The 26,121-nt window shown below is 37.0% G+C and overlaps 1 protein-coding gene across 1 annotated transcript in view; it reads left to right on the top strand.

Moving 5' to 3' along the window:
• Nucleotides 1–26,121, top strand: part of VWA8 (von Willebrand factor A domain containing 8) — a 368,026-nt gene that overhangs the window by 194,401 nt on the left and 147,504 nt on the right. Inside the window, exons 22-26 of the mRNA XM_007468612.1 lie at nucleotides 11,336–11,411; nucleotides 13,698–13,833; nucleotides 16,170–16,289; nucleotides 18,996–19,201; nucleotides 20,481–20,632. Of these exons, the coding sequence (XP_007468674.1) occupies nucleotides 11,336–11,411; nucleotides 13,698–13,833; nucleotides 16,170–16,289; nucleotides 18,996–19,201; nucleotides 20,481–20,632 (690 nt within the window). The remainder of the gene's footprint in view (nucleotides 1–11,335; nucleotides 11,412–13,697; nucleotides 13,834–16,169; nucleotides 16,290–18,995; nucleotides 19,202–20,480; nucleotides 20,633–26,121) is intronic.

The raw sequence follows: 26,121 nt of genomic DNA, 5'->3' as shown, positions 1-26,121 counted from the left end.
TTCCCTAAGGGCAGGGGCATTTCTTTGAACTCCTCCAGCATGATTTCTGGAATATGGTAGATGTTTGATAAGATTTGTTAAGCAAATGAATAAATGCAATGTCTCTTCCTTCCCATCCATCTTTGAGACATCCATTTAGAGAATCCTCTCTCTGAAATGGATAGATGATTGGTCCTCCATTCCCATGAGATGAAAGTCAGACTCTTAACACATGATATTTAAGAAGAGTGTGCACTCCGACTCACCCTACCTATCCAGCTCTACTCCCCTCCATGCAGCTACGTTCTAGACATGCTCGGTGCTTCCCCAAACTACTCTTGTATCTCCAAACTTCGACATGTTTTTCTATTCCTCTACCTGGAAGCACCTTCCACCCATCTCTGCCAGTTAAAATCAAATTTAATCATCAAGATCCTGTTTTCTTCAGTCAGAATTAATTGCCGTCTCCTCTGTGTACCCATTGAACTTTGTTTTAATTTCTATTATAGCCCTTATCACATTCTGATGTAAGTTATTTTTTATTTTTATTTTATATTTATTTATTTATTTTGGCCGTGCCGGGTGGCATGCAGGATCTTAGTTCCCTGACCAGGGACCGAACCCATGCCCCCTGCATCGGGGGCGTGGAGTCTGATGTGAGTTATATTTATCTTATATGTCTCTTGTCATGTGAGCTTCTTGAGAGCAGGAGCTCTGGATTATTCATTTTATAACCCTTCATGCCTAACAATCTGCTTTACAAATTGGTAATACATAATATGATTTTAATACACTCACGGGTTTATTCATCCTTTATGCAAACATTTATTACATGCATAGAAGGTACAAGGCATGATGACAGGCTCTAGGTATATTAAAAATATATGTATATGATATCCTCTTGTCTATAGATGGTATGCCTAGTGAGGGGACAGTCATAGAAAGGTTACCGAGCAAGGGCTCTCTGCCCAATGCACATAGAAGCCAATACCAGGGCTCAAATCTGTCTCCCCAGTCTGGGGTTCAGTCAGACCTTCATGAGTTAGGTGAGGAGGGTTGGTATGCAGAATCACAGGGCACATTCTGATTGGAGGGCTTTGGAAAGTGGCCATTTGTGGTAAGGTGTGGTAAAGGGGGCTTCAGCACTGGGTCTTCCTGGACAATGGACCCTTCGCCTCTGAAAGGGATCCCGTGTTCAGGTTCTGGTCATGTCCCGGTCCTTTGGTTCCATGGCCGGGGAGGGGGTGGGTAGAAATTTTGGTTCTAGGTGTTACTTGAGGACAAGATTTTCTCCTCTGTGCATGCTTGACCTGCATGACTTGCAGTTTTGTTCTGCTGTCTTTTTTTTTTTTTTTTTTCATTACGCGGGCCTCTCACTGTTGTGGCCTCTCCCATTGCGGAGCGCAGGCTCCGGACGCTCAGGCTCAGCGGCCATGGCTCACGGGCCCAGCCGCTCCGCGGCATGTGGGATCTTCCCGGACCGGGGCACGAACCCGTGTCCCCTGCAACGGCAGGCGGACTCTCAGCCACTGCGCCACCAGGGAAGCCCTGTTCTGCTGTCTTTGAAAAGTAATTCAGTAACTTGTTAGAAACAGGATAGGGCCAGTTTGGGCTGGTTCTGCGGTTACCTGAACAACTAAAATGTTTCATGAGCGTAAAATGCTTTCTATGGGCCAGTAGTTCAACCGGGAGTATAGATGTGAAAAATACTTAATGCTTCAAAGAGGAGGCAGTATTTGAGTTGAGCCTTTAAGGATCGGGCCTTAACAGTTTGTCAGGCAAGGTGGAGAGAAGGGAAGAAAAAACTTCCCAGGAAAAGTGCACACAATTGGGCACAGTGCTTAAGGAATTACCAGCAACTCAGGGCAGCCTAGGCTACGTGACTGGAGTAGCTGACTGGACTGCACCCATTTCAACAAACATTGTTGAACACCTAGTAGATGCTGCTCACTTTTCTAGCATGAGTGACTGCATCAGGAGCAAAAGAGCTAAAAACCCCAGGCTTCATATTTATATTCTAGTTGCTAGAGAGAGAGAACAAGATCATTAAAATATGTAGTCTGTCCGGAGCCTGTGCTCTGCAACGGGAGAGGCCACAGCAGTGAGAGGCCCGCATATCGCCAAAAAAAAAAAAAGAAATGTAGTCTGTCAGATGGTAGGTGCCATGGGGAGAATAAAGCAAGGAAGGGGGGCAGCCAGGCTTCATATTTATATTCTAGTTGCTAGAGAGAGAGAACAAGATCATTAAAATATGTAGTCTGTCCGGAGCCTGTGCTCTGCAACGGGAGAGGCCACAGCAGTGAGAGGCCCGCATATCGCCAAAAAAAAAAAAAAGAAATGTAGTCTGTCAGATGGTAGGTGCCATGGGGAGAATAAAGCAAGGAAGGGGGGCAGAGTGAGGTGTATAATTTTCATAGGTTGACCAGGGAAGGCCTCCCTGAGAAGTTGACTTTTGAGTAGCCCTGATGGATAGTAGCCTATTTCCAGCCTTTTGCTCCTATAAACATGCCTTTTATATTTTAAGTTTTATCTGTGTATTAAGTACTCTATTTCAGGTTTTCGAGATCCTCTGACTAACCTTGAATAAATAGCAATAATACCTAAACTCAGGTGAGCGAACAGGACAAATGGACCACACCTTCATATTCATCCTGAAAGAGTAGAAGAGATTTGCCCAGGAGACAGGAGAACTTTTCAAGTCCCAAGGTGACCTAAGCTGCTGCTATCTTGAAAAGGTGCAGTAGTTGAAATGCCCACCAGCACCAGTCAGAATATGCTGCACATAATGCCTCTTCAGCCTCACGTGGGAGGCTCTCCACAGTGATTATCCTGACACAGTTCATAACGCAGTGAAAAAAACAATTGCCATTTTATACCCACTCATTTATTTAATTTGGGGTTCAAGAAGTGTGCTAGATACCGGAAGAGAAAAAGTGGCCAGAGGCTGAACTGGCTGAGCAGTGTCAGCCGTCTTCCACTCACCCCGGTGTCCTAGACAGCAGCTCTTTGTTGCTATCTTCCTAATGATGTCTTACACGCATTTGTATTGGAACAGCTAGGTATATTATGGAATGGCATTCAAAATCTCCATCAAATTTTAAGGAAAAAACGTGAGATGGCGAAGAAACATGCTAGAGGACTGCTCTATCCTCTGCCCTCTGATTCCTCAGAGGTATTTGTTCCTTCTCCTCTGCCATTAAAATGACACTGGAAAATAGGCTGGGGTTGAAATGAGCTTTTTAACTTCTGTTGCTAAAAGCAATATATATTATTTTTCTTATGATTCAGTAGTGTCTTCCTTTAAGAACACCTATCATAAAAACAGTAAAATAGGTATATTACAGAAAACTTAAACATAGATTTTCTTTAAGTTAAGAGTTCTCCAAATAGAATGCTTATTTACATACTGTTTCCTGTTTGACTCGAGTGGTTCAGCTGTGATAAGTAAACCAGAGCATTGGGAATTGTTTCAAGTTGATGAACAACCAGAAATTAGGATAAAATAATTCATGGATTATAGTATACCGAATACTATTATGGTAATACAAAATGCAACTTACATAGTAAATTTTAAGCTGTAAGTATTGCACGGGAGGTGTATTTTGGGTTATTAACCAAAAGAGGCATGCCTGACCAGTTTCATGGAGAGCTGGTGGACTTAAGTCTTATCTGACTTAAATAGTCAAAGGCTGGACTTCCCTGGTGGCGCAGTGGTTGAGAGTCCGCCTGCCGATGCAGGGGACACGGGTTCGTGCCCCAGTCTGGGAAGATCCCCCATGCCGCGGAGCGGCTGGGCCCGTGAGCCACGGCCGCTGAGCCTGCACATCCGCTCCGCAACGGGAGAGGCCACAACAGTGAGGCCCACATACCGCAAAAAAAAAAAAAAAAAAAAAAAAAAATAGTCGAAGGCTGTTTATCATTTGTCTTAGTGATCAAAAATACTTATTTTAACTTTATTTTGAATTGCCTGTGGTAAATTATCTTTTGATATTTAATTTCATGCAAGATCCAGTTTCTGCTTTGTCAAAGGTGGCACATTATGAGTATGGTAAGATAAGTTTACTTAAATATATTACGAATTTAAGCTCAGCAAAGGAAGGAATGTTTACTTTCACAGATACTTATCCATCTTATCTAAAGCAGTGCCCATGAATAGATGTTCAGTAAATTTTTATTGAATGAATAATTATGGTATATCCTGATATGAAAATGTATTCACTTAATTTTTGACTCTATCAAACTTTTATGTTGTTACCCAATTAACGAGGCATTTAAAAATATAAATTACTAGGTACTATATTTTCTTTTTTTGTGTGTGTGTGTGGTACGTGTGCCTCTCACTGCTCCGGCACAGGCTCCGGACGCGCAGGCTCAGCGGCCATGGCTCACGGGCCCAGCTGCTCCGCGGCATGTGGGATCCTCCCGGACTGGGGCAGGAACCCGTGTTCCCTGCATCGGCAGGCGGACTCCCAATCACTGCGCCACCAGGGAAGCCCCATACTATATTTTCTGATAAAGATTTATCCAGGGGATACAATATTCACCCGCTTCACACTCTGGTTTCTTCTGTGTGTGCATCTTTGTACACTCATTTAGTTTTGTACTTCAATCTTCATTTCATTTTATTCCTTTTCAAAAACTGATTAGAAAATGCCTTGTTTAATGTCAGAGGAAAAGTTAAATAAGAGGCCTGCATATTGTTTTTCTTTTTTTGTCTGGTAAAGGGGAAATGAAGTTCCTACAAAGAAGTTAGGTCATTTTGAGTCCCTAAAATTTACCAAGCCAGAAAGCTAGTTTTCAGAGTAAAGACAAAAGATCCTGTGTTTAATATTCTGTCTTAGTATATTTATTTTTAAAGACTAGACAACTTATAAAATGTTCAGATTTTGTTAAAGTATTTGATTATCAGCATGACTTTGAATATTGGAGGAATTTCTTTTTTAGTAAGTGTTACTATATTGCTAGGAGACATGGTAAGGAGGGTAAGTAGATTTCGAAAACTATTTTGAAAATTTTAGCTTCCATCAGATACTGTTTTGCTGTGGCTATTTTCTACCTGCTGTTCCCAGAAGAGTCTACCTCTGGAGAGCAAAGTGCTGCACCACAGTAGAATTCCTTCCAAAAGTACTATCCCCCTAATGTCTTCCTTCCTTTTATGGTTTGTTAGCATTTTATGCATCTGGACATAGTGATGAGTGATTGACAACTAAATAAACTATTTGTCCTCCATAACAAGTATTTTAAGAGCTGGAGTCTTTTTAGTCACTTTGGCAGAAAAAATACTTTGCTTAAGGACTTTTCCCTCACAGCATTCAAAGCACATATAATAATAATGTCTCTCACTTTTATCTTTCTTACTTTTTACTCTACTGTATTTCCTCATATGTTCTATTTTGATTCCCTCTGTAGAGATGAGTAATCTTGGGTTTCAAGAGTTTAAGTGATTGGGACTTCCCTGGCAGTCCAGTGGTTGAGACTTCACCTTCCAATGCAGGGGGTGCGGGTTCGGTCCTCGGTCAGGGAGCTAAGATCCCACATGCCTCACGGCCAAAAAACCAAAACATAAAACAGAAGCAATATTGTAACAAACTCAATAAAGACTTTAAAAATGGTCCACATCAAAAAAAAAAAAAAAGGAAAGAAAATCTTAAAACAAAAAAGAGCTTAAGTGATTGACCAAACTAGGAGGACTCAGATTTAGGCCAGTGCTGGTTTTCAACTAGCACTGCAATAATCATAGTTAATTTTTGTCTTCCTTTTTTTGTAGTGTATGGCAACACTGCTTATATTAATGACTGTTTCTGTTTGAGGGCTCAGGGAAGTTTCTTCCCCAACATGGCAAAATAAATTTGTCTTTCGTCGGCAAGGTAGGAAGGGAGTGTTCAGAGAGCCCAGAATATTTGTAAACATTAATTTATTCTCAAATTTGCATCCTGTGTCTAAGTACCACTCTCTCTTTTATTAGTGATAATTATTAGTAGTACTTCTTACGTTTATTTCATTACTTGCTTTAAAATAAGCCTATGGAAGTGATATTCTTGTTTATTCCATGACTTCTTTACTTGAAAATATCCTTCAACAACACTTCTCAAGTAATGGTATGCTTGTATCTTATTTGTGAAAATTACCATTTAATTCTATTTTTATAATCATCCCACTTTTTAAAACATTGAGCAGATATTTGTTAAGTGCCTCCTAAGTGCCATATTCTATCTTTCCTTTCTCATGCTTGGCTTATAATAATGAGTGGACTGTTACTGTAGCCATCTCTATTTTAATGAACTGCAAAGTTAGAGAAAATTTCTATCAGCTATTTAAAACTCTTGTGTGTCTTTTTTCTTCCGCCACCCTTGTGTTTAACTATTACTGTTTTTCTAAAAGACAACTAACCATAAACCAATTTAAATACGACTTACTAAAATATTATCCTCAGAGTAAACATTGCTATTTTGAGATCTTTTGCTCCTCAATAAATTCGAAGATATTAGCTTAATGTACCTTTATAAGCAACATTGCAAGAACGGATTGTGCTTGCTCTCCAGAGGCCAATTTTCTTTCCTTATTTTAATAAAAACCTGGTCTTTATTCAATCTAATTACTTTTTTTTTTTTTTTTTTTTTTTTTTTTTTGCGGTATGCGGGCTTCTCACTGTTGTGGCCTCTCCCGTTGCGGAGCACAGGCTCCGGACGCGCAGGCTCAGCGGCCATGGCTCACGGGCCCAGCCGCTCCGCGACATGTGGGATCTTCCCAGACTGGGGCACGAACCCGCGTCCCCTGCATCGGCAGGCGGACTCTCAACCACTGCACCACCAGGGAAGCCCCAATCTAATTACCTTTTATTGCATCTGGAATCATTTTAAGTTACTATTGAAACATTAATAACTCCAACTTAAAAAAAAAAACTTTAAAATCACAGAGTTAAAAGAAGACTAGAGTTTAGCACCATATTTCTTTGAGTAGCCCATTTATCAACACAGGCTTTAATTGATGGACTGCTTTAGTTTGTAAGAGAGTAAGAAGTGAGAACAATTGGTGCTAACATAAATGTCAGCAATTAGCTGAACATTCTAATTAATTCCTCAAGCATTGCTGATAACTGTTATGTACTGGAAAGACATCCCTTTATTAAACTGTAGGCTAAGGAAATGTTACTAAGATGTGTTTTCTTCTCCTCAGTATTGTTGAAATTGTTGAGTCTATTTCAACTTTTATGAGTTTATGTTTCAAAGCTGTTATTGAGAGGAACAAATCATAATGGAATTGAAATTATAACAAATAAAATATTCTCTTAGGGTCGTTGCTTATTTGTGTGGAGAATAAATATCTTTTGATCCAAGATGCTCCTAAATACAAAGCAATGATTTTAATCAAATATTTTCTGAAAAAGAATCATTATAATTGTCTTTAAGAGTCAATTCAGGGCTTCCCTGGTGGCTCAGTGGTTGAGAATCTGCTTGCTAATGCACGGGACACGGGTTCGAGCCCTGGTCTGGGAAGATCCCACATGCCGCAGAACAAGTGAGCCCGTGCACCACAACTACTGAGCCTGTGCATATGGAGCTTGTGCTCTGCAACAAGAGGGGCTGCGATAGTGAGAGGCCCGCTCACAGCGATGAAGAGTGGCCCCCGCTTGCCACAACTAGAGAAAGCCCTCGCACAGAAACGAAGACCCAACACTGCAAAAATTAATTAATTAATAAACTCCTACCCCCAACATCTAAAAAAAAAAAAAAAAGAGTCAATTCACATGCTACTTGTGACAATAGTCATCTGATCATTTACTGAGTTGAAGTTTATAATATTGTAAGATACCTTGAAAAACAAGCTTTTTTCTTGTATGAAGTACTAATCAGAAGATAGTGGGTTATTTTATTTTTTTAATTTTTTTTTGCGGTACGCGGGCCTCTCACTGTTGTGGCCCCTCGCGTTGCGGAGCACAGGCTCCGGACGCGCAGGCTACACGGCCATGGCCCACGGGCCCAGCCGCTCCGCGGCATGTGGGATCTTCTCGGACCGGGGCACGAACCCGTGTCCCCTGCATCGGCAGGCGGACTCTCAGCCACTGCGCCACCAGGGAAGCCCGGTGGGTTATTTTCTACTCTTATATAATAAGGGACTTACATATAAGCCAGCCCATTTTTTAAAAGTTGAATGTAATTTTACATATTTTGCTAGCCTTTGCAATCTTTTGATGTATAAGACAAAGGACCAATAATAAGAATAGAACAAAGCCACTTTTTTCCTTTAAGGTCCTCTTTCTCATAGCCTACTCCACTGAAACCCATGATTCCCATTGGTATTTATCCTCATTTGTTGTCCCTTTTGGGAATCATCTGATTTACGCTTGTTCTCTCAAACCTATGGTTTTTATTTCTAACACAAAAGTCTTTTGAGAAATCTAATTTGGCAAATTGTATGCTATCAGAATTCAAGTGTTATAGAACAATTTCATTTGCCTTTTTAAAATTGGAATTCAGCTTGAGTTTTCTGTTCTTAATCTGCTATGAAGCACTCTAATTATTAGGGTAATGGCTGAATTTCCTTTCTACAGACAGTGATACAAGAGTTCCTTTTTCCATTTCGGTTCTGGGAAGTGTCATGTTGTTGCCCATTAAATATGTGACAGCTGAGGTGTGAAATTCACTATGTTGCTGTAAAAAATCTGTGTGAACTTGTCTCTTTCTCTTTCTCACTTAACCCTTTCTGTATTGCCAGGATATTAACAATGAATTTAAGTGATATTCACTGAACTCTGTTCTTATTTGTTTAAAACCCTTAAAAAATTTTAGCAGACAAGAGCATAAAGTATATCCTACAGTAAATTTATGAGACCCAGGAATACAAAAAATGGATGTGTGACTATATATCATTATATTGCATAAGAAACATTTTATTCATACTAATGTTGGTAATCATCAATACATGTCACAATATATTTTCACTTTCCTTTAACATCCCCCAAGGCTTTATTTTAGATACATTTCAATTTGAAGGTTAGTGAAGATAAAAGAATAATGTTGAATTCTTTATAAAGTGTAGTGCTAAGGCTATAGCAAACAGTAGATCACCAGACAGGCACCAGGCCCATGAGAGCCGGTATCATGAGGCTAGGAGCTTGGAACAGAGGTCAGGAATGGCAGTAGGCTAGACCTCCAGGGAATAAATTAAAGAAACCAATCACTGTTTAGTCAAGTTAGAGGGAGAAGCCTTTCAACCTAGGTGCAAAAAGTCAGGCAGTCTAGAAATTGTAAATGTCAATAATCGTACTGCCAACATACTTGCTCAAGCGAACTCTGATGCAGAAGTTTCCTGCTACAGTAATAAGTGTAAATCCAATTCAATTTGAAATCCACGATGGATGTAGACCATCTCCCGCTCCGTCCCCTGACTAGTCAATCCCAAGTGTACATCTCAACATGACTCTACCTTCTGATATACACTCATAAGTGAATAAGGAAGATTCCTTACCTTAGAGTCAGCCTTAGTCTAACCCAACGTTTATTAAAGTGGGTTCTGTAGTTCCAGATTCTCTGTTAAAAAAAAAAAAGAGTTCCATGATCCAATATATTTTGAAGTCCATATACTGTATGTTGCACTTTTAACTTTTAACATTTTTGTTCATTTCATTCATGGATTTATTTATGCAACAAAGATTTATTAAATTCATCCTGTGAGTCAGACATCCACTAGATGCTGGGGACAGGATGAGGAACAAGGTAGATACAGTCTACACTCTGAAATCTTAACAGTCTGCATAGAACGACAGATAGTAAAAATAAGCAACTACGATATAGTGTGGTAAGGACTGAAATAGGGGTGACCCAGGACTCAAAGGGAACATACAGCAAAGCCACCTAATTGGTCTAAAAAGGGTCCACAGGGGTTTTCTAAGACGTACCATCTGTGCTAAAAACCTGAAGATCAAGTAAAAGATACACAGGAAAGGAACTTTTAGTCACAGCAGCAGCAGTAATGATCACGGCAAATAGTTAAAGCTGGCATGTGATTTTACTCTTTCTATCTGCCATATATTGTGCTAGATACTTTCCCAAGGGTTCTATCAGTGATTTTTCTGGGTAGGTTTTATTATTTACTCAAAATCATATAGTTAATAAGTGGCAAGAACTAGAATTTGAATCCTGTATGGTCTGACTCCAAAGGGTTTTTTCCACTACTCCACAAACTGCCTTTCAATGCAATTAACTGATTTTGATTATCAAATTTGTTTCGCTAAGGCAAAAAATGACTTGAGGGATATCTTAAGTTTGCTTTATCAGTGAATGTCATGTAGTATTTATTAGGGTTTTTTTTTAATAGAATCACATTTTATATTTTAATAATTGTGATAAAATTTGGCATTTGGGTAGAAGTCTCAGAAGTATATTATGGCACTGAGGTCTGAAGTTCACATTCCAAATAGTATCTCACACAGAGAAGGTACTCAGAACAACACGGTTGTAACTTCACATTTTACTTTGAATAAGTGGTAGGGTAGTTTGAAAAGATAAGTTTGAACTCTTGTAAAGAAAGATGCTACTCACATTTTGGACGTAATTTAATTCTCTGTACGACATGATCAGGATGGCCATAGGATTTTTTATTTTTTAGATAGAGTATATGTAGGTGAAGATATGAAATCGATCTCCTTAAAAAATGTCTGGACCTACCTATAACCAACAGCCTATATACACACATTTTTGGCAAGAATATTCATAGGTGATGTGAACTTCATATCTCATCATGTGTGGAGGTGCATAACATCAAGATAACTCACTATTAGTACTTTTGAAAATCCTGATCTAAAGGAGAGTCAGGTAAATAGTAGTAGGTAGACTTAAGAAAGTAAAATGGATTGCCCTAATCCTAGCAGAAATGTTCAAAATCCCATGGTTCCTTTTGCACCTAGTGCTGGCAGATTGGGCCAGAAAGTGTAATTCACAGACCTGCTATAATTGGCCACGTCAGCATGCCAGTCATCACCAAACTCACCATCAAAATTATTTTTAACTAATCTAAACATTGTATATAAAATACAAATATATTTTTTTAATTTCTCCTTTTCATCTTCAGGGAGTTATTTTGAGGAGTGAAATGGTCACAAGGGAAATTACTGGAAGAAAAAAGAGAAGTAAAGAACCTGGATAATCTGTAAACTTGGATTAATTCCCAAACCGTTGTAATTTATATTGACATCAACAAAATACTATTGCTGACTGGAATTTCATTTGCTTTTTTATTCATTTTAGGGAAAGCTGGATGGGGGTGAAAAAAGAAACGCTCTTGTGTTGTATTTTATTCGTGATCAAATGTCAGTTTATTTCCTTACTTACTATAAAATGTGTTGGTTTAACTTTAGGGACACCACGGTCCAAACCCTTACTCTTCAGCCTTCTGTTAAAGATGGACTTATTGTGTATGAAGACTCACCTTTGGTTAGTAATACAATTATATGAATATTCTCAAACGTATTTTTTTGAATGATAATTGTATTTCAGCCTTTGAGGGTGAGAAATCTCCCATTGGTTCCAATATGTTTCAGTCTTAACTGGAAAACACTCATTCATATGTCATTAGGAGAGTGGATATTTGAATGCAAATTACTGGGAAAATAACATGTTTTCTTATTCTGTTATTCTCTCTCCAGAGTGAGAGATTTTGATATCCTCTAATGCTTACTTTTCTATTCCAGAATTTTGAAAAAAGAAAGAAGTTTGCTGTTTTCAGATATACAGACTTCGAAATTAGCTAATGCTTCTAGAATGTTTTAAAAAATGATTTTAATTAATAAAATATTCACCCCATGTTTTAGGCAGCTGAGAAGATCATTCCTCAGCTTCTCACATAAGACGCAAAGAAATCTGGCCTGCCAGGCACACCTCTCTGTGTAGATAACTCCTCGGCAGCAATGGCACAAATAAGCCACCATGAGAACCTCTGTGGTCCAGACCCCAGCGATGGGAGTCTTTAGGACCTCCTGCCTGAATTCAGCCAGATTGGAACCGACTTTTCTGTGAACAAAGATGTGAAGGCTGGAGTTAGGAGTAGAAGCTACACGTTTTGTCTCTCTCTTTTTTTAAATTCAGCTTATTTTTACGCTAAAATTAAAAAGAAAAATCCTTATTCATTTTTTAGAATATGTAATAAAATATTTGTGGTAGAGAGAATCATCTGTGTCTTGATCTATATTTCCTTAAAATTATTTGCCAAAATTATGTAATGATAAAAGTTTATGATATGGTCCATTTTATATTTCTTACTATGTAAAAAAATAATCTTTGGGTTTACATTGAAATTCATTGACTATCTCCTCCTATGCACTCTTTACTTTTTTTTTTTTTTTTTTAAATTTTTGGCCATGCCGCTCGGCTTGAAGGATCTCAGTTCCTCTGGAAAACTCTTCAGATCAATATAATGCTTTTTATTTCCATTTTTCTCCCATGCCTCCTTCCCTAAAATCAGGTCCTGACGCACAGCCTCAGCGGCCATGGCTCACGGGCTCAGCCGCTCCGCAGCATGTGGGATCTTCCCGGACCAGGGCACGAACCCGCGTCCCCTGTATCGGTAGGCGGACTCTCAACCACTGCGCCACCAGGGAAGCCCCAATCTGTCTTTTGATTGGAGCATTTAGCCCATTTACATTTAAAGTAATTATTGATATGTATGTTCTCATTGTCATTTTGTTAATTGTTGGGGGGTTGTTTTTGTAGGTCTTTTTTGTTCCTATTTTCTTCTTCAAATATTAGTGTGCTTGATGTTGTCTCAGAGGTCTCTTAAACTGCCCTCTTTTCTTTTTTTTTTTTTTTTTTAAATTTTTGGCCATGCCGCTCGGCTTGAAGGATCTCAGTTCCTCTGGAAAACTCTTCAGATCAATATAATGCTTTTTATTTCCATTTTTCTCCCATGCCTCCTTCCCTAAAATCAGGTCCTCACACCACTTTTTTACCAAATTGTTATGGTACTCCCCTTTTAGTCTATTCCGCATATTTCTACAGGATTAAATGTACTAACGTGTAGCTCCAAACTCCATTGTTATCATGTCTGAACTCATAAATCTTTAATTACATCCTATTATTTAGTGAGATAAAGCACATATTTTTTGGTCTGGCAGGCAAGTTTTTAGTAGTAGAGACCCAATCTACCCTTTCAGATCCTGTTCTCTCTTTTCTTACATTTAACGTCTGCTTCAGCCAAGATAGATATTCATATTCACTCTTCCCTCAGTGGGCTGCAGGATTTCTTGAGTTTGACCATTGATTTTCTTTGTCTTGACTACCCATCTCCTCACCATACATACTGATCTCTTAAAATCATACACTCTTTTAGAGCCATCACAAGTGCAATGTTCTGATATCCAGTATTGATTGTGATGTCTCACTCCTCTTAACCCCCGTGGCACTTTAATTTCTCTATTCATTATACTTGTTTTAATACTCCCCTACCCTGGGGTGTGAAATGTTGTGAATTCCGCCAACATAGGGATAATTATGAAACTGAAGGAAAATAAAGTGATTACTGCAGAGTTAGCAGTTTAGTAACTATGAGAAGCTTTTGGTAGCGATCCATAAATTTTGTTTCTGGCTCTGCTACAGACATTTTTGTGATAGTGTATTTATAACTTACATAAAACCACCTATTATAAGTCCAAATCAATGAGTGATGACATTTTTAAAACGTTTGCTTTCATTTTTTTGTTTATGGTAAATGTTCTGTCTTCAAAGGTTAAAGCAGTAAAATTGGGTCATGTTCTGGTAGTAGATGAAGCAGACAAAGCCCCAACAAATGTCACCTGTATTTTAAAAACTCTAGTAGAAAATGGAGAAATGATTCTAGCAGATGGAAGGCGCATTGTTGCAAGTGAGTATAAAAAAGCAAATTTTCTTTCAGTATATGCAATTTTTACATCTCCGGTATCAAATCACACACTTAACTGGCTATTTATCTGCAAACAACAAGCATAAGTTAATATAAGTCAGGTTGTCTGTATTGACAGTTATTTGTAAAATTCCATATGTCTGAATCTAGCTTTGTCAGTTTCACTTTCGTATAGCCCGAGAGCATCTTTGAGTATTTCAATAGTAGTTTTAGGACAAATCGGCTTCATAGTTTTTCTACTCTGAGAATACAAACATATAATCCTTTGTATACTCATTTCAATTCTTTGTGTGCAGTTTATTTTCTTTCATTGTTATCTGGAATTTTTAAAGCTCTACTACATTTCTGTTACTCATAATATTAAAATTAATGTTAATATTAGCTCAGTATAATTAGAAAAAAATTGCTGGGCATTTTATATCTATCATACATATGTATGAATATATCGGTGTGTATACATATATTTCACACACATACCAACTTCAGGAAAAAGTTAGTTATCCTCTGTTTTGGAGTATCCTCCTCCTTTTATTTTATTTTTGTTGTTGTTGTTAGGGGAAATGTACATAGATAAATCTCATAAGTTCTGTTTAAGCTACAAGGAAAAATTGTCTAATGCAATGTGAGCACATTTTCTAGTTTCTAATATAAAATTTTTGTGTCATGAAAAGACTTGAAGATCTATAACTAGCCATTAAAAATATACAGTCAATAGTAAGGAACCAAACAAGTTGAGACTAATAACTGAAATCTTCAATATTCAAAGAGATAATAAACAGAAGACTCCATAAAAATGTACAAGTGCATCACCACAGAGACTTCTTGGACACTGTCATTGCAAGACTGCTGTTTCTAAGCCTAGGAAACTCAGCACTAAGAAAGGTATTCTAACATTTCAGTTTCACAATGAATTTATGGGAAAAAATGAGGATTTGACTTAAACAGTCTGATTACTATCTTTTAGAAAGATCATTCAGACTCTTAAGATTAGAATGTTTCCTGCCCTTTTTAGAGGCATTATGAGGACAATGAAATGGAAAGCAAGAAAGAATTGCTGAAACAAGCTTATAGTTAAACAGTGACTATCTCCTGGTAACCCTTTACATTTTTTTAATATATTTTTGAAGGATAGTCTAGAAGCAAAGGAGTCATCATAATTCTTAAATTCAAGTTTGATTGTAGATGACATTTTAAACACAAGAGCCACTGAAGCTCTTTTGAACATGGTTTCATAAAGCATCACTTCTATGGCTATGTTTCTCATTTTCTTTGCCTTTTAAAATTTTCATGTTTTATTGCTATTTTTATTTTAGTTAACTAATTAAGTAAATTTTGTGTGTGACCACATACCCTTGTATTTACCACTACTGAAATCAGTGGAGATCAAACGTTAAAACTAATGGTGGTATTAGTACCTGAATATATGGCACGTTGAAAGGTTACTTTTTGGTATCATAAAAAAATACAAGTATAGGTTCTTACAGACTCTTCTCAGATAAAACTCCAGGTGTTTCACAACTATCATTTCTTAAAGATGGACAGCCTAAGGCTAAGATTTAAGTAAACCCAGATGACAGGTGTTTCTTCTTAAAATAACTGTAATAAAGTTTTTACTATCTTAAATTATTGTTTGGACTAGCAGTTCTATCTGAAATGTACATCAGCAAGTAGTATATAATATTCACTTCCTTTAATACCTTAAACATTTGCACGAAGAAAGTTCCAGTCAACTTGAAATTATGTATTTTAAGAACTATGGTAGAATCCCTTGAATGGAAATTAATCACCTTTGCTCTAATGAATTGACTAGGTGGTCAAGACCTTTATTCTGTGTGGTTAAGTTTCAGGGTGCATAATCTAAACAGGAATTCCTCCTTAGCTACAGAATGAAGGCTTTATGCAAAGTGATGCAGCTGCTGATTGGATAAAAACTAAAGGATGTTTGGATTATCCTTTGCTATTCTTTGGATTATCTATTGCAATAGATTCTTTTTTTTAAAGGAATAATAGCATCTCAAGCCAAGCTTAAGTACGATAAGACAACACTTAGACAAGTTTGCTTTTTAGATGTGCATTTAATTTACATAAAAATGCAAGTTCCCGTATAGTTTAGTATACGCTTTATCAGTATTCTGTTCCTAAGCAAACTTTCTCAAAAATGTTTTTGTTTTCTGCAGCCAAATTTTTACAACCAGATTTCTTAGAGTTGTTTTACCATTGAACAGTATGACTACTTATGTGATTTTAAAGGCTGTAACCTGATACTTTTAAGAATTATTAAATATCTATAAAGAATAAATAGAAATTATGTTTTTCAGATTCTGCATTAGTCAATGGAAGAGAAAATGTTGTTGTGATCCATCCTGAGTTTAGGATGATTGTCCTGGCCAACAGACCTGGATTTCCTTTCCTAGGCAATGATTTCTTCGGTACCTTAGGTAAAAACAATATTGATAATAATAATAAAAACAATAGCAATAACAGTAAAAATATTGTCTTAGTAACAATACTGTAACGGCTATCACTGAATGCTATCATGTGCTCTCATCATCACAGCTACCTTGTGAGACTATGTGTTATCCCCATTTTACAGAAGGAGAGTATCATATTCAGAGATATTCTTTTTTTAGGGTCACTCAGATAAGTATTAGAATGGCTTCATATCTATGTGTCTTCTTACACAACTAAACTATACTTTGTTATTTAGGGCCTCTTAGAGTAAAACACAAAATAAGGAGTGGTTTTTAGTGTTAGGTTTTCATCATATGCCCCTATGAAGAGGTTTGAGGCCAGCTCTGGGGAGACTGATTCTCATTGATTGGAGAGGCCCTGGGATAAACTGAAGCATCAGGAGCCTTTAAGAATAGCTTCGTTTCTCTGTTGCAGATAGGTAATTCTGGATACTGGGCATTCCATACTCAACGTGAAGCAAGCTCAGTCTCCTAGTAGGATTTTTCTTTGATTTTTTTTTTTAACATCTTTGTTGGAGTATAATTGCTTTACAATGGTCTGTTAGTTTCTGCTGTATAACGAAGTGAATCAGCTGTACATATACGTATATCCCCATATCTCCTCCCTCTTGCGTCTCCCTCCCACCTTCCCTATCCCACCCCTCTAGGTGGACACAGAGCCCTGAGCTGATCTCCCTGTGCTATGCGGCTGCTTCCCACTAGCTCTCTGTTTTACATTTGGTAGTGTATGTATGTCCATGGCACTTTTTGATCTAGCAATTCCACATAAGGACTTTAACTAGGGATATTCCCCGTGCAATGATTAAAGTACAAGGATAGGCAATATAGCATTGTTTATAGTAGCATTAAAAAGGAAAAAGAAGAAAACAACCCACATGTCTATCCAAATGGGACTGAATGAAGAACTTCTGTTATATCCACACAGTAGATTACTGTGCAGCTGTTACAAACAAATGGGGTAAGTTTGCTCATGCTGATACCAAACAAAATCCTGGAAATATATTAAGTGAAACAATAAGAACAGAGTGTGTAGTAGTCTACCATTTGAATTAATAGAGACTAAAAGTCAAGGGGGATATGTTACATGAATATGCTCGACATGCGTAGAACTTCTCCAGAAGCACACTCGTCTCTTACATCCTCTTACCTGGCTGACCTTGCTTCCTGCTCTGCTCTGTGCTGCTCTCCTCAGCACTCACCCTCTTCCAAGCCGCTCTGCTCTCCTGCCTCTTGAACAGGCCAGCTGTGCTCGCCTTAGGGTCTTTGCGTTAGCTTTACCTGCCATGCTGTTCCCTCAAATATCTGCATTTGCCCAACTGTCACCTTCTCAAGTGAGGCCTACCTGAGTGACTTCCCCCACCATCACCATTTCTGATGTCCTATAGTGTGCTTTTCCTTTTTTGCTTGAAACATAGCTTCTAACATTTGTAATTATTGTTTATTGTCTCCCCATGCCAGAATATAGACTGCATGAGGACAGGGGTTTTAGTGTTTTTGATCTCTGAGTTATATAAAGTACATAGAGTATTACTTGGCACATAGAAGGCATTTAATACTTATTTGATGAATGAATGAATAAGGGTTCAAATATAGTTTTATATTAGTGTTACATTTGATTTTCAGCAAAAAAGATAAAAGCTGTTCTGCACATTTGTATTTGAATGGTTTTAGCTTATGAGATACAAGCATGAAGTTCATTTTATTCAGTTGCTTTCATGAATATATGATAACAATAAAATAATGATTTGAGTGGTTTCTAAGTCAAAGTAAGTTCTAAATATCCTTTCTTTCTAAAATGAACATACTGAATAATGCAAATCTATTTACTTTAACTTCCTTTGGCCCCTTGTCCTTTGGAGTATGAATCAGAATTATGTGAACTTTTATATGAGAAATTCATTTCTCTCGAGCATAGATTATATTTTCTAGTATGTTCTCAGTTTTCTAAATTACGGATGAAATATTTTATGTTTCTACATTCCTTTTTCTTGATTTTAATTTAGACATTGTCTCTGCAGGTTTACTTTTCCAAAACCTACTTCTAAAGTATATTCTAGCAATCTGCACAAGATATAAATTGTTTAGAGAGTGATGATACTAATTTCCCCTTTTTTAGTATACATGGACAGGCATGCATATATGTATATAATTTCTGAAGATATTCATCATGTGTTAAAGTTAAAAATGCAGTCTCAGAACCATATGAGGAGTATTTTCCAATTAATGGAAAAAGAATAAATTATCAAAACTATATATGTTTGTAGGTATGCATTTTAAAAAATACTAATATGAATGGAAAAATGAAGGCACTGAACTATTAACACTGCGTACCTATGGGGGAAGGAGTGAGATGAGCAGAGACACGAGAGGACTTCTCTTTTTTGCTCTTTGTATTTGAATATCTCCCAGTGAAATTGTATTCAAGTATTATACAATTTTTAACAAAAATAAATCTATGTAGAATAAACCACACATCAGTCAGTGTCATTTTCTTTTGCTTTAGCCTTTTTCTCTATACCTATTTTTGGACAGGCTTTCTGTGCAGTTTTACACACTTAAAAATAGAAGTGCTTTGGTGAGCAACCCATGGCTCTTTTAACGACCATTCTATATTTCCTGTGGCATTATAATGGATTAGTTGCATGCTGAATGTGAATCTTTTTTCTCTCGTAGGTGATATTTTTAGCTGCCATGCAGTTGATAATCCCAAACCCCACTCGGAGCTCAAGATGCTCAGGCAGTATGGCCCCAATGTGCCCGAGCCCATCCTTCAGAAGCTCGTGGCTGCCTTTGGAGAGCTGAGGAGTTTAGCTGACCAGGGCATCATTAACTATCCTTATTCTACCAGAGAAGTTGTCAACATAGTCAAGCATTTACAGGTATGGCACATGCCTACGCTAAAAGTTTAAAAGAAGCCGTCAATCTTGTTTTTTTAGACTGCCTAATATATACAAAGTCTTTCCATTTCTCTATAGTTCTGATTCAAGTGATATAATATGAAATGTCTATAATCTAAATGAACATTTTCTGTTTAACCTTTGAATTGACTTTGACAAGGTTCTGTGCCATGGCCATTACCAAGGAGCTAGGAAATTTGGTGGAGGTTTTTTGCGGGGCGGGTGGTGGGGGGGGCGTGGGAAGACAGGAGAGTGAGACAGCAGGGAAACTTTACTACTGTTTGACTTTATACAACGAGCATATGGTATCTGAGTGAAAAATATTTTCATTTTGAAAAAAAAGACTTGGAGATTAAAAAACAGACTGGGAACTAACAGTATTGATTACATACCTGTAAATAGTGTGAGAAAATTTTATAAGATGGAGTAAGTGGGCAGGAGAATGGAATTCCTTATAGCCATTTGTGATGCATAGCCCATCTCAGTAAAGAAGACAAAAAGCCCATGTAGATTCTACTAGCTAACAGTCACAACCTAATGGCTCTTGACCTCTGCTCCATCCCCATCCTCCAAGGAAAACCTAGAAAGGAAAATAGAAAGCTTTGTTCTGCCTGTAAAACCATGGTAAGTCCAGCTCAGATCCCAGCGCCTAAAGAAAATCAAGACAGAGGCAATAAAGGACCCAGACGACCCCACCAGTGTGAAGTTAGCTGTTAGTAGTACTTGTTTTCTTCCCTCTGCTCTTCCCTATTTCTCTATTCTCTGTACTTTTTACATTCTTCTTCCCTTCTTTTCTTGTTTATCTTTTCTTTTCATTTAGTCATAGACTTGTGACTTCTCTAAATACTTCTGTATAGTTATTCAACACTCTGCTTTATTTAAATAGCATTTTTTGGTTTGGTCAATCCAGTACTCATTTTAAAAGCGGGAGATTTCAGAAAGTGGTGGAAGTCACCAAACACCAGGATCTGAGTACCGATTTAACATTTGAGAGAAAGAACTGTTCCCCCTCAAATTCTGATATTTATTTAAAAAGAAAAATATTAAGTCATCAGAGCAAACCTTCAAAGAGAAAAATATTCCTCCTATCTATAAAATATTCCTCCTGTAAGTATTTATTAGTTATCTGACAAGGCTAGTAAAGAAAGGTCTGGTAAAGTTCATTTGATGCTTATTGTTCTGTCAGTTTGGGAAATCTTTATAATACCGTGTATTTTATCACATGGTAATAAGGGAATTTTTTTTTTTTTTTTGAATACAGAAATTTCCCACTGAAGGTCTCTCCAGTGTGGTTAGGAATGTGTTTGACTTTGATTCCTACAACAACGACATGCGGGAGATTTTGATTAACACTTTACACAAATACGGGATACCTATTGGAGCAAAACCTACCAGTGTGCAGCTGGCAAAGGAGTAAGGCAAACTCACTACTGATAAAGTACTCTTGGGTGTTACTGTTCTGGTTCTCAAATGCTGATTATTCTGAATCTACTGTCATACGCTACTAAACTGAGTTGGTGTGGAAAGTACTTTCCATGAGTAAGAGCTTCAGATATATGTTGCTATTTGCTGGCTGGATTTCAGTTAAATAACATTATTTATAGGTCTGTAAATTGAGAACTTCAGTTATTTCGAATGTCCCATGAGTAGATGTAATGTAATCAAATAAAGGGAAATATTTGTTTCTTTACAGCCTCTGTCCTTTTGTTGAATTCCTATGACTCTCATTTTTCCCTAATCTAGTGCAAAATCATTGTACAAACATGAAAGCTACATGAAGAGATAATATGTATTTAGTTAAGATGTTCTTATTTATGTCACCATATATTTTTCTGTTGTGATAGTTTTCTAAATTTATAATCATATTAACTTGAAATTTTGGGGTTACTTATTTCAGCTTGACAGATGAAAGAGGCAGGGAAAACAAGTGAGTTTTGTTTCATGTGGGCTAGTTGCCTGCCTTTTATTTTGTAATAACAGGCTACGTGCTTAACAAAGAATCTTGCAAATATGATGTTGTTGACCAGAAAGATAATTGACAGTATTTATTAGTAGGGTAATTAAGTCAGTGCAGATTCACTAGAAAACAGTTTTAAATATGCATAACTTATTGATAATGCATCTAATGCTATTTTTGTCTATAAGGAAGTCAACTATCATAAATTCCCAAGGGACAAAAATTACCTTTAAATTATTATATAACTGTCATCTCATATAGGAGGAACTCTCTGCCTTTCTTAGGAAAAATTTGTTAAATATAAATTAATGATTAATCCAGCTATATATGTATATGTGTGTGTATGTATATATATACACACATATACATATACTAAATGTTTACATCATCATTATTTATTCTTTTAAGTTATTATAAAACTTGTTAGAATATATGCCAATAAAAATAGTTAAAGCTTTAACAATTTCTTCAAGGATTTCTTAAAGAGAAACAAATATTTCCCTTTAGTGGTAAAAGAGCAAGATGGAGTTATGTTAGAAATTATCAGTGAATTGGTTTATATTATTAATAAGTTAGTAAATTTTCTTTTTGAGAAGAGTGATTTGGTGTCAGTTGCTAATATATACACTTTTCTGTAAAATACTATTTTACTGATTGATTACCAGTATTTATGGGCATTTTGAAACTAGTTTGGTAATTTAATGGGTATGGCTTATCTTCTGTATTAGAGAGTGCAAGAAATGTCTTTGATATGCAAACTTCTATTAGTACTCATGTTTTTTACTTTTTATAAATTATATCTTTATTTTCAGTTGGAAATAAGGTGATTTTTATTACCATTAACACATTTATATAGAGTTCTAACTTCATGGAAACCAGGCTTGTGATTTTAAAATAATTTTTTTGTACTCTTGTACCACTTGAAATAAAAATTCAAATACACATTAGTTGGTAAGATCAATCAAAAGAAAATTGTTGGCAATTTAAGTTTTAGGGAAGACAGATAAAGTGATTTAACTTATTCATTACTGTCTCCAGTTCTAAACTGAAAAATTCTTGCCATGGCTTGTTCATTGTTGCCATGGCAAGTTAATTCCAGCTCTAGTACATACTTATGAGTGGAAGCAAAAGTACATTGAGCCTGGAAACAAGATGGTCATGCCTAAGACCAGGATGGAAAGAACTAGTTGTCCACCCAATGTGTATAGCTAAAAATAGACTTGTAGCCCATGTGGGGGATGTGTGAGTTTTCCTTCAGGGTGGAGATAGTAGTGGGCTACGATTTGCACATTCAAAGCATTTTTTCCTCACCTGTAAATTGCAATGACTTGAGCAGCTCAAAAGTAGTGATGTTTTATTACCCTTTAGTGAAATCCACAGGCTCCATATGTTATATTTCTATCGAATTATCAGCCTTGTACTTTGAGAGGGTAGCATGGTGAAGTGAACAAAGCAGTGTCCTGGGAATTCAGCAGTTAGCCACATGTTCAACCTGTATGTCTGGGTCAGACACGAAGAAACAGATTTTACCCTGTTGGTAAAATTGAGAGCGTTTTATTCTAGATAGCATAACCATATACCTTTTCACCTAATTAATACATTTTTTAGAATGAAAGGGCACTATTAATAATAACTCTGTAAAAAGAGATGTACGGTAAGACTGTCCTAGTGAGGCCAGAATATATTTTCATCTTTATAAGGTTAATAAGGTTCATTCCTATCCTGACATCCTTTGCATTTTAATATAATCTTAATTTTCTCTCATCTGCAAAAACAAATTAAAAAGAAGTGGTACTAACACTTTCTGTTTCCCCCCTAGAGGAGCACAGTTAATAGTAATCACATAGACCTCTGAAGATTTAAAGTTGGCTTCATGCAGTCTTATGATTTGCTTTGACTTTTCCATACCTTTTGCTAAACCTTTTACTTCACTAGACCTTTTGCTAAATCAGTTCTTTGAGGGTGCTCCTGCCCATCTCTGGAGATACTATGTTACTGAAGGAGATCCACATTGGATTTCTGTCCCTAAGGTAGAAGGACCAAATGTTTTCATTACTATTAGCATCCTTTTGCCCTGAATGAAAAATTGCTGCTGTTAATTTTCTTGTTCTCTAATCCAATCTTTATTCGATGGGAGCAAAATTACGTTGAATCCCACATAAGATGGTCACATTCACACACAAGAGAGGGATGGAGAAGTAATTGACCATCCACTGCATATAAGTGAAAAGAGATGTAAGACAGATGTAGAAGAGGGAAGTTTTCATGTGTCTTTTATAACACCTTCCTCCTCAGCTGAAATCAGAATATACTTTGGCTGTTTGGTGATGTCCCGTTAGTGGTCCTTAGTGAAATTCCTAAGAGAGATCCTGTCGCTTTCCCTTTTATTCTCCTAAATAGTGCAGTGATGCTACCTATCCTATAGGTCTCTGTACGTTTTTTTTTAAAAGGCCTATTGTGATATTATGAGAGGAATAGGATTTATCTTATTTACTAAACCTTTGCTAAACCTGGTACTTTTGAGGCTGCATCATACTGGGCTGTTATCTTACCTTGCTTGATTGAGCCATAATGCAGCTCTTTTTCCCGATCTGTTGAATAAATAGATTCCACATCTTAGCATTGGGATCAGAATTGGCTCCCTAGACACCCACGTTGCATTTGCCCTTTTCCACTAGTTACTTCCTGAGGTTTTTCTGTTGTTTCCTTTTAAGTTTCTAATACACAGGAAAGGATATGCCAGAGAGATGGCAAACATAATGAAAATAAGGAGGCACACTGGGAGAAATTTAGGCAGAAATAGGAGGATCTGGCTTAAACTCTGAGCTCTTAAAAAAATAATCTGAGCTTTTGAGTTTCAGATGTCATTATTGGGGAAAAAGATACACACACACATACACATACATACATATATATGTATAATTAAGTGCAAACATCCAACCAAAGGCATATAGATTATCTGCTATAGTAGATACAGATCTACATTTCGAAGCAATGTTTGATTGTTTCACCCTCAAATGAGCTTTTATTTTTTTTTAAGTTTCTTTTATTTGGGAATAAACATACTGCTAGCACATTAGCACTTCCAAATTTAAAAGTGTGTTTCAGAGTAATTTATGAACTCTAACATGCTAGGGAAACATTTGTTTTAAAGGAAGAAAAAGTCCATTTATTTTGGTACATCCATTTTTAAGAGACTTACACAATATTTTATCTTAATATATGTAATATTATTATTGCATTTTATAGAGAAGGAATTTGAGGAACAGAGAGGTTACATCACTTGCCTAAGGTTAGAAAGCTGATCAGGGGCAGAGCTATAATGTACATAATTTTAAAAGGACCTGAGGATTTTAGATAATCAACTTGGAAATCATCATTGACCAAGATGCCATACATGTCATACATATTCTTATCCTTCAGAGAGTTGTGATAGATTCAGATTTGGGGGGTTAGCCATATTTCACAATGACAAGTAAGTCAAAAAGCAGATTAATGTAGACTTTTGGCATAACAAAAATCATTTCTAAAGACCTCTTCATCCCCAATTAAGCTTTCCTTTTTTTTTTTTTTTAAACAATGGAGGTTCATGATGTAAAACACAAGGTAATTCATTTAGAAAAATAAAAACTCTAGTGGGCTTCCCTGGTGGCGCAGTGGTTGAGACTCCGCCTGCCGATGCAGGGGACACGGGTTCGTGCCCCGGTCTGGGAAGATCCCACGTGCCACGGAGCGGCTGGGCCCGTGAGCCATGGCCGCTGAGCCTGCGCGTCCGGAGCCTGTGCTCCGCAGCGGGAGAGGCCACAACAGTGAGAGGCCCACGTATCGCAAAAAAAAAAAAAAAAAAAAAAAAAAAAAAAAACTCTAGAAAACTTTATTTGGCTACCATATATAAGAAGCATACTAGCCATCATTCCTTCCTGATTTGGAACACAAAAGGAATTTATTGAACCTTCTCAAACCTTGTAGTCATATTTACATAAATCAAACCTACAGAGAAATTATCTCTACCCTCTGAATTTTAGCTTCATGTATTTTTCTCTCCCTGTCTTCCCTACGAGACACACATAATCTATAAAATATTTAAATGATCATCCTTCTTGATCCACATTCTTTGTCCTCAACCCTATTGATTTCTTTTTTTAATGCTGCTTAGTTGATTCTTTTTTATTTTTTAATAAATGCATTTATTTATTTATTTTTGTCTGCGTTGGGTCTTTGTTACTGCACGCAGGCTTTCTCTAGTTGCAGAGAGTGGGAGCTGCTCTTCACTGCAGTGCGCGGGCTTGTCATTGCAGTGGCTTCTCTTGTTGCAGAGCACGGGCTGTAGGTGCGCGGGCTTCAGTAGTTGTGGCACACGGTCTCAGTAGTTGTGGCTCACGGGCTCTAGAGTGCAGGCAGTAGTTGTGGCGCAAGGGCTTAGTTGCTCTGCGGCATATGGGATCTTCCCGGACCAGGGCTCAAACCCATGTCCCCTGCATTGGCAGGTGGATTCTTAACCACTGTGCTACCAGGGAAGCCCTGCTTAGTTTATTCTTAAGCCAGTTTCTTTTTTTATTTTTTCCCAAAGCATTTATTGCCCATTTGTCACTGGCAAAGTATCTACAGTCTACCAAATATTTATTTGCGTAAGACAAGTAGAATAAAACATTTGAGGAAATTTAAAGGCTTTTATATGTAGGATTTCTCTATGATGCACATTTACTAAATGAAGAGTGATATCCCATTATTTTTAAAATAAATTAGCAAAAAGAAAGTTAAAACACTAATAATTCCACCATCCAGAGGCAACCATTGTTTAATCCTTCTAGATCTTTTCCTAGGATTCTATGTGTTATTTCAACTGAGAAATATTTCTTTCTAGTTTTTCTTTTCTGAGTTTTTCTTCTTCATAGGAGAGACATGTCCCTGAAAGGAGATCCTTTTTTTTTTTTTTTTTTTTTTT

This window comes from Lipotes vexillifer, unplaced genomic scaffold (genome assembly GCF_000442215.2).
Source record: "Lipotes vexillifer unplaced genomic scaffold, Lipotes_vexillifer_v1.1 scaffold479, whole genome shotgun sequence".
Lineage (NCBI taxonomy): Eukaryota > Metazoa > Chordata > Mammalia > Artiodactyla > Lipotidae > Lipotes > Lipotes vexillifer.
Note: the sequence above shows the minus strand (reverse complement) of the source record. Positions and strands in the feature narration are given on the sequence as shown.